At 48.0% G+C, this 10232-nt stretch overlaps 1 protein-coding gene across 1 annotated transcript in view; it reads left to right on the top strand.

Annotated features, from left to right (window-relative positions):
• Positions 1-10232, top strand: part of LOC106809104 — a gene marked incomplete at its 5' end in the record, with an annotated part of 21609 nt that overhangs the window by 8001 nt on the left and 3376 nt on the right. Inside the window, one exon of the mRNA XM_014812063.1 lies at positions 7993-8115. Within this exon, the coding sequence (XP_014667549.1) occupies positions 7993-8115 (123 nt within the window). The remainder of the gene's footprint in view (positions 1-7992; positions 8116-10232) is intronic.

Below are 10232 nucleotides of genomic sequence, written 5' to 3'. Positions count from 1 at the left end.
CCATCCATCCATCCATCCATCCATCCATCCATCCATCCATCCAATCCATCCATCACCAGTCCATCCATCATCAAATTCCATCCATCCATCTGCCATCCATCCATCCATCCATGCCATCCATCCATCCATCCATCCATCCATCCATCCATCCATCCATCCATCCATCCATGCCATCCATCCATCCATCCATCACCATCCATCAATCATCAACTTTCATCCCATCCATCCATCCATCCATCCATCCATCCATCCATCCATTCCATCCATCCATCCATCCATCCATCCATCCATCCATCCAATCCATCCATCATCCATCAACCACCATCCACTCCATCCATTCATCCACCATACCATCCATCCACATCCATCCATCCATCCATCCCATCCACTCCATACAACATCCGATCATTCCATCCATCCATCCATCCATCATCCATCCACCTTACCGATCCCAATTCATCCATCCATCCATCCATCCATTCCATCATTCCATCCATCCATCCATCCATTCATCCATCCATCCATCCATCCATCCATCCATCCATCCATCCATCCATCCATCCATCCATCCATACCAGTCCATTCCATCATCCATCATCCATCCACTCATCCATGACACCATCCATCTCATCCATCCATCCATCCATCCATCCATCCATCCATCCATCCATCCATCCATCCATCTCCATCCATCCACCATCCATCCATCAACCACCATCCATCCATCATCCATATCCATCCATCCATTCCATCCATCCATATCCAATCATACCATCCATGCATTCCATTCATCATCACCATCCATACCATCCATCCATCCATCCATCCATTCCATCCATCCATCCATCCACCCATCCATACCATCCATCCATCCATCCATCATCCATCCATCCATCCATCCATCCGAATCCATTCCAATCCTTTTATCCATCCATCCATCCACAGCCCTCTCCTTTTCATCCCTCCTTCCCCTCCCCTTCCATCCTTCTTCGACCGTAATTTTCCTCACCCCACCCTCCTACACTCCTCATCTTTAACTACTCCGCTCCTCATCATGAACCCTCTCCTTCTCTATCACACCTTCTTACTCCTCCTCCTCCTCCCATCGCTTACTGCTATCCTAAATTATAGCACTAGTTACTTACTATAGCCTTCTCTAATTAGCTAGGCTTAATTTCATCACATAACAGTTGCTGTTCCGAGAACGGCCACTTTTAGCTACGTTATACGTACTTACAACCCAAGCCCTGCACAACGAGCGCATTTTGCAATGCCACGACGCACAATGGCACGACGCCCACGCTCGCCACGCGACTGAACGCACAGCACAACACCAGCACGCTAGCAGCGACGGGTGTACAAAGCATGGCCGCCGGTGCATCCGGTGACATCACCTCTCTGTTGCGCGCAGTAATACTTTTGCGCGTAACGCGTAACGCGTAAATTCGTAGCGCGTACGCCGTGATATCGTTGCTACAAATGATGCTAATGAATAATTAGATATTAATAAAAGAAGCCTAGCTATATTAAGCTCTTGTCTGTTATTCTAAAAGATCAGTGCTGGACCCGCTTGTTTTGCCTATGCCGTGCATGCGTCAACATACTCAGAAAGCACAGTATCGTTAGTGTGACGTGATAGATAGGCAGGCCGCAGCTGCTGTCCGTCAGCTCCGTACCCACAAGCCATATTATGCTGGCTGGCTGATTAACACGAGTTCGCTGCTAGGAGGGCGGACGCGAAGGAAGATCAGGAATTGTAGCGAGGTCAATCCAGGCCGGCGGGCGGGTGGTACGCAAGGAGAGGTGTGAGATGAAGCGAAGTGGAGAGGAGACTGCTTCGATGTTTCCCGTCTGAAGTATGGGGTCTTCACAACAAACCTCCGGCTAAAAATCCGAACCAAGACTTTGCTAGAGCGCTAACATCGACATATTACCTGTGCTAGGGAATGAAGGCTTGTGGAATAACACGTGGCAGCGATAGTGCATTAAAAACGAAAAAACTGGCCTCTGTATTCAAAGAAGCCCACCAATGCGCGGTGCTGCCACATACCATTGTAAGGATTGGCGATAAGAAAAGCTTGCCTTGGTCACGCGAGCCAATGAGTGATCGCATAGAGTGCCAGAAGAAGGAGCAGTTCTTAGTACGGCCAGCGGTGCGAACATCTATACCCCTGAGGACGCTTCGCTACTAATGGTTTCTTTTGCTCTCCATTACTCTACCAGGGTTCTCTTCTCCTCATACCTCTTTCTCGCCTCATTTCTTTCGTTTGCATAATAAACGCATATAACAGCAGACCACGCGTTAGTGTATTAGTAATGCTCCCCCTCCACCTCCTACTCCTCCCCCCTTCAGCGCTCCAATACCAGCAGCTTCCTTTCAATCACGCCGTCCACATGTGGCGCTAGCCCATATATGCGACGAGTGCTTGTCGCATATACGACTCGAGTAAATGCTATCGATAATGGATATTTGGCCATTAATGAATAGATAATTTTGATTTGATAATCGAGCGAACGAAAGAGCACCACTCCTACTTTATATCCATCTGAGCTCTATGCACATAGACTAGACAACCCGCCGAGCGCTTATGATTAACAAAATATAGCTTCTGAATTAGCGCTAGTCTTAGTTATAAAACTCATTAATACTGACAATAAGATCATTTAATAATTATTTTAGTGCACTCATGACTTGTAACGCACTCAAAGGCGACGGTAGGTGGCGCGCTGCAACAGCAGGCAGCAGCCAATGAGTTGGATGGAACAGCGTATATACCACCGAACACAAGGAAGAAATGCTTGGAACTCTGTTCCAGTAAGTTGCTTCTGGCTGAGAAGTACTTGCATGTCGACGTGTGACGTGACACGCAAGCATATTATGCACCATTCCGACTGCCCAAAGCTGTCAACGATAATCTGTATTATTCCATACTTAAATCCATAAGAAATAGATGAGAATAAATATATCGGTAGGTAAACAAAATAAACCAAGATATAAAGAAATATAAATTTATACTAGAATATATAGTATAGTTCGCTGCTATTTTAGTTGTCCTAAATCCTAGTTCTTCGGCTGATTTCTCACGCCACGCTCAATGCGTTTGCATGCCACTATGTCCGCACTGTGGCTCTATGCCGTTCATGTTCATACAATAGCGTACATATACATATACCAGTACACACACACACACACCACACACACACACACAACAACACACAACACCACACAACACACAACACACACATCTACACACACACACACACACACGCCGCACGCAACGGACGCGTGATGCGGCGTGCCCTGTCCGCGTGCGTGACGTGTGGTGGTACTGTGCACCTCGAGACTGTGTGCTACGTGTGTGTCGTGTAGCGCGCGTCGCGCAGTGGTAGCCGCTTGGCCCCGCGTCCCCACCTCGTCGTGTGTGTGTGTGTGTGTAGCTGTGTGTTGCCGTGGTGCGTCTGCGTCGCTGCGGGCACGCTGAGCGTGTGTGTGTATTGCTGTGGTGATTGTAACTTGCTTGTGTCGTTGTGTGTCGTGTGTGTCGTGTCGGTGCGCGTCGTGCATGGTGGTGTACTGTGTGTGTACCGTGCACGTTCTCGTGTGCTGTGTGTTCCGCGCGTGTCGTGGTGTAGTCTGTTTGTGTGTGTCGTCGTCCGCTGTGTGGGGGGTGTGTGTGGGTTGACGGCTCTGTCGCTGCGTGCGCAGTGCGCGTGTGCGTGCGTGCGCGTGTCTGTCACGTGCTCGTGTGTGTACGTGCGTTGTGTGTGTGCCGTGCGTGATGTGCGTCGTGCGTGTGCCGTCTGGTAAGACCGCGTTCGTGTATGCGCTGTGCGTTGTGCGTCGTTGCGTGCTTGTAGCGTGCGTGTGTGTATCGTAATGTATACAGTGTATTTATATACCGAATATAATAATGACGGTTCAAACTACACCGCACTTGTCTAGTTATATTCGCTTGGCAAAGTGAAATATGCTTGTCATATACAGTAATAATTCCTGTGTCAAGCCCTAACCCTAACCCTAACCCTAACCATAAATAATATTGGTAAATATCATGCTCTTCCCTATATACGCGATAACAACTTTCACACTGCATTACCTACGCCTCGCCTAAATTTGCCCGCGTCCACCTCATCTCCGGCGCTTCCAACGCTGTCTGACGCTTTAGCCAAGGTGAGAGAGGAGAAGGTAATTTACCGCGGTCGTGGCCGCCGAATTTTTTTTTAACACTCACATCACGCGCGTTGGACGTCGCTTGATCGGGGCTTGAAGTCCACGCGTTGATGAGGCCGTGTGTAGCGCTGGCGTTGAACACGAAGGCTCCCGCTTCCGAAGCCGAGCCGACAAACCCACGCCCGCTAGCCAGACCCTGCTGTCAGGAAACCACTGCAATAGCGAGTTCGGAGCGAGAAAGAGTTGTAGTAGCTTGATGCAACTGTAATCCATAGTGCAAACACAGACATCAGCTGCCTTCAAAGTCTTACAGATGAAGCTACTAGACGATCTGCAGCCGGATACTCGCGCGAAGCAGCGAACAGCGCCGCGCCTCGCGGCCGCCGCCCCTGATCGACATTCGCTGCTCTCGTATTAGAACAATTTCACGGTTCTGTCAGATCGCGCCGGTATCGCCACGCGTCAATGCAGGAGTTTGCTGGCGCTCTGCAGGAAGCCCTTTCGACTATGCACGTAGGCGGCCGAGAATAAATGGCAAAATGCTCGTAATGCTAACAAAATTGCTGTCGTTGGCGCCGTTAGGTTTTTCCTCTAGCCAAAGCGCATTTTCGCAATTTATTTAATTATTTTATTTAATAACTGAAGCTTATTCTCGTAACATATCGCGGTCCCATAGATGGGCGCGACGAGCGCTCCTCTTCGAGGATTTTCTCCAGAGAATTTTCGACAGAAGAACGGCCGAATAGGCTTAGACGTCGCCCCGCCCGGATGGAGAGTTTGACCACGCTCACTAACTATACTTAGTCCTAGACCAAAGATACTTGGCCCCGTACGAGTTCTAGCTGGAATCGTGACGTTGCTTTATTATCCGTAGGCCATCTTGGCTTCCTTCACGTTCATTGCGCTAAGCCGTGCATTATGTTGGTTTACAGTTCGCGTGTTCTCCGGCCGCTATACTTAGAGGGGGGCTTTTGGTACATTCCACACCTACGAGATAGTCTACTACTACAAGTACATGCTTACACATAATTACTCAGCTAATTAAGTACGTACTACTAGTAGTAGTACTACTAGGTTACCAGCAACTACTATACTATAGGTATAGTTACTACCAGGACGGCAGGAGCTAATAGTAATAGCTAATAGTATTACTTACATTACAGTACTAGTAATACTAGCTACTATATAGTACTACTACTACTAGCTAGCTCAAGAAACGCCTCTTTGCAGGGTTAGAACCCTACCCCTATACTAGACACAGCGCACTTGAAGCGTCTTCAATAAAAATATATGCTCAACAAAAAATACGAAATCTATAGTTTACTACAATCTTAATGTTTCTAGTATAGGCCTACTCTCTTCGAAGAAAGGTTGCCGAGCGTGCAAAGGCTATATAGACTAGCGACATCGCTCCCACCTCGAAGCCATCGAGTGACTAAGCTAAGTCCGAGAGGTGGGAGCGAGTGCCAGTCTATGGGGCCTATAGGGCGGCAGGGCAGGCGGCGCACTGCCTTTGCAACTCCTGTACGCAGCTCGCCATTTGGAACGTGTGCAAAAACGGTCCAGCATTGTGGGCGACACCACAATGAGGTCACGAAGCACGCGCCGGTACGTGCCATCTTTCCTGATTCTGACAGCCCACTTTGCCATACTGGGCCAAGGTTCGCAAGTCAGAATTTCTACAGTCTTTCTGCTGATTGTCGCGTGACACAGCTCGGTACGAACACATATACTCGCGTTATACAGTTTTTATAACAAGTGAACACTGTTCCACGTTCCAAATGTCTGCCCTCTGTGTCCCCCACTAAAATTGCCGGACTGTTCTGCTGCAAGCCTATGGGGGTGCGCATTCTGTGCGCGGCATATGCATTCGAGGCACGGATCCATAGCTGCCAGCGCACTGCATACATGTGTAGGGAATTTTCCGCGGTATGCGCTGCGCCTTTGCGCGGGAACTGCGCGCAAGATCCGCCGCAGCACTTCGGAAAAGCACCTCCTTTCGGCACCGCTCTCTAGTAGTCCCGTCTCATCTGGACGAATCTGCAGTCCGGATATCCGTGCCGAAGGCGCCAACGCCGTCTCGGCGCGCGGACACAATGACTTATTCGCTGCCCTCTATTTAGAAACATCTACCCGAGGCCCTCTGGCTACTACAGAAAGGCCGCGATAATCGGTCATTTGGGAGAGAGTTGTGGCGATGCCAGAAGCCTTTCGACCTTTGCCCACGTACGGCGGCAGAATAAATCCAAATGTCGTCGTTTGTTGTGTGCGTGTTGGCTCGAGCGCGCGTCCTCCTTTCGTGTAAAAAATAATTTTTCCGTTTCCGCTGGTATGCCCTGACAATTAATTTGGAAAAGTTATTCGCGACCCATAGGATGGGCCAACGAGTCATCTACGGACCCCATTCAACAGTTAAAAAAAAAAAACGCTTCCGCTTGGCTCGGATTGACCTAGACTGCCGCCGGTGCACAGTTCACACGCTAGCGTAACTCAGCTTCAGTATAGCCCAATCGATGTGGCTGAGGAGTGAGTCCGGTAAAGCAGTCTAGCCCTGCACTCGTCCCACATGCTTCGTATCATTCTTGACGCTAAACCAATGTGATTTTCTATGTTGCATTAGATTATCGACGTGATAGTTAGAGGAAATATCGTGGCGTTCAGCGCGTCTGCGTGGTGGTCGCGTCGTGCGCCGAAATTCGTCAAGTAGCAGATTCTCGTGTATTTCGCCGCTCGTGCAACACAGACTCGGTTGTCGCGCGGTTAGGAATCAAAGACATTTTACTGTTTTCAAAAGTCAACACTGTCTTCAAATAGAAACAAAGTGCGAGATTAGGCTGTATTGGGATGATATGTTTTGAAATCGTTGTTTTTTGGAGGTCGACGTACTAGCAGTTTTTTGCATATATATTACATGTCCCAGCGTGCTGGTTTATCAGGGGCAAAAACTTTTTTCGGCTCGCTCTTCTAACCCTGCGTCGAGGGGGGTGGGCCCTGATGTGCTCTGTCGCCAGAAAAACGTGCGAAGAAGAACTCTGCAACTCGCTGCCATCGCAGTTTTACGGAGGGCCGGCGGGCGGTTGGCCGAGGGGTCTCGTGGGGCAGTTGTGGCGTCTGCACCTATTCGGGCGGAGGCGTTGCCATCCTTCAAGCGCCTGTCCTTTTGCACTGGCAAGGGCCTCCGTCTGGTCTCGTCTGGCCCGAAGAGGAGGCCAAGCGAACGCGCCAAGCCCGGGAAAGCTTTACAGCAGGATCCAGCCGGGTCTGTCCAATCCCTTCTTCGTCACGCCCGACTTCCGGCCTGATTATGGATGGATGGATGGATGGATGGATGGATGGATGGATGGATGGATGGATAGATGTATACAAGCATGCATGGTTGGATGGATGGATTAGGGAATGGATTGATATATTACAACACCTGGTGACATCACTGATCTATATGTAACCCCTATATTATATAAATAAGATTATGTATAGTTCAGCGGGGGCACGACGAGGAATTTGCACAGACTCCACGCTCGTGCAGACGCCATGCCGCCATTGTAAGCATGGTGGGGTGCACCTGTCTCAGCAAAAACGTTATTACAACTATAATATATTATAATGCTGTTGACGGCGGGCAGGACCTCATTTGAAATTGCTTAAAAGTATGTACCCGTGTCGAGAAATGGGAGCAAATATCCAGCGATGCGTTATCTGGTTCGTTGGTATACGGTGTATAGGAATAACCACGTGTTATAACAGGTGATAAAAAACAGATAGAATAGATACAACTAACTCGAGAGCTAGTTTTATATATTTGTGTTTGTTATATTTTACAGGTATATGGGCAGACGTTCATCTACGATGACAAGTTTCTCGCACTGGTGGGTTCGTTGGCATCTATTGGGAACTCGCTGGGGAGGATAATGTGGGGAATCGTCATTGATAAATCAACGTTCAAGGTAACCCCGACATTTTACACAATATTGCTTTGGTGATTGAGAATACAATATTATTATTATTATTATTATTAATATTAATTCTATTAAGTAATTCTTATTAATTCATTATTAATTTTCATTAATAAAGATTCAGATATTTCATTAATTATTTAGTATCATGCAACCATGCAACTATGCTACAATGCATACGACGTCCCATGATCGTTAAAATACAATGTGTCCACCCTCGACACTTATATAAATGAAGACTGTGTTTGCTCCACTTATATAGTCCGTGTTTATTTCCCTGACGTGGTATGTATTTGTTCACACAGACGTGCATGCTCTGCCTGAACGCGGGTCTGTTTGCCCTCTTCATGACACTCATTGCCACGCCGCACGGGGGCGCCACTATGTACGCCGTGTGGATTAGCGCCATCTACTTGGTGTCTTCGGGACTATTCATCCTCATACCGACAGCGGTCAGTCGCTGCTTCGGCCAAAAATATTTCGCCATCACCTTCGGATTGGTTTGCAGCGCAAACGTGAGTATCACAGAAAAAAATATACTAGATGGTCATATACGGTAAGAATGAATGGTAGGGTGGCGCCATCACGCGGGGCACGTCATCGATGTAGCACAACATTATCTATAATTCGTAGTAGATTAGACTGGTTTCATTTAATCTCTTCGTTCTCTCTTTCTCTCTGGCAGGCAATAACCACACCAATAGGGGCGCTCCTGGCGTCTCTACTCCTAGATCCCTTGGGTTGGTTCGGAATGTTCAGTCTAGTGTCGTCATTTGTGCTTGCAGGTAACTGCTTACTAATTAGATGGACATATATAGTGTCAGTATGTGTGTTCAGATTATAGGTAAAATATAGATTTTTCAGCTAGATGAAAGTGTCTAGCGTCTGTATTTATACATATATATATATATATATATATGCTGTCCCATATCATGTATGCTACCTGCTCAGGTATGGCCGTAATTTTCCACTCACTTAGCCAGCCTACGCTTGTGGTTTTGCTACGAGAGTCTTTTTCGTATCTAATGACAGCTAGCCTCCCTGTATTCCTTCATCGCTTGCTTCACTTCTCCTCCTCTTTTTCCAGTGCTTTGTCCCTCTCTCTCTCTCCTCTCGCTCTCATTCTCCCCCTCTTTCTACCTTTCTCCCACTCTCTCTTTCCCTTTCCTATCTCACTCTCCCTCTCCTTCCCGTCTCTCTAGCTCTCACTCTCCCTTCCCCTTTCTTTCTCTTGCAGCAATAGCGTTTACGTTTACATTCAATGGAAAGCGAGCTGATGGGAGACCGGTGTGACGTCATTAAACGCCCGCGCCACGTCGTGAGTGTCATGGCGACTCATCATGAAAAACGATTCGGCACGTGTAGAAACGGCGAGGCGTTGAAATCCAGGCACCCGCATATACCATTGCCAATATCGCGCGCGTTACAGCTCACTAGAGATATACTCGTAAATCTACTCTGTAAAATTATGTTTGACTAGTAAATTGCAATCTCCGGGAACAACAATAAGACAATAAATTTCGAGTGCCGATTGCAAAGGTCCAATGATCGCGCGAAGTACCCCCATACTCGATGCCCTAATATCCCCTATATCATATCCCCTAATGCTGGATAATGGGACCACCTCTGTACACGAAAAAGGAAATGACCTATCCCTCTGAACGAAATAACAACGCCCTCTTTGGGCATTGTTGCTAGAATGGTTAAGTTCACCCAGTGTAGTCGCGTTTTTCACGGGTGCACGCCAAATTGTCGACTTTGCGGCTATAGAACGAAATATTGCAACAATTATTAGCTTGAGCTGGCTGACAATTACGCCGAACGAATAGTTTAATTGTGTTATCTATTATATTTGAAAGGGTGCTCACTTACCGAGTAAGACGCATCATTGATCACAAAGAAATCGCTTTCTATAATTGATATTTACAAGTAACCCTGTATACGCCGGACCGCGTAATGCGCCATTGTCGGAGACAAGATTGCGGCTATGTGCGCATGCGCAGCTAAGCAACTTCACTCCGCTCGCTGTGGCCAGCCAATACTCCGCAGTAGATCCAGGGGCGTGTACAGGGGGGGGGGGTCCAGGGGTTCCGGACCCCCCCTGCTCG

Source organism: Priapulus caudatus, unplaced genomic scaffold, assembly GCF_000485595.1.
Source record: "Priapulus caudatus unplaced genomic scaffold, Priapulus_caudatus-5.0.1 Scaffold329, whole genome shotgun sequence".
Lineage (NCBI taxonomy): Eukaryota > Metazoa > Priapulida > Priapulimorpha > Priapulimorphida > Priapulidae > Priapulus > Priapulus caudatus.
This window is presented reverse-complemented; position numbering and strand designations above follow the sequence as displayed.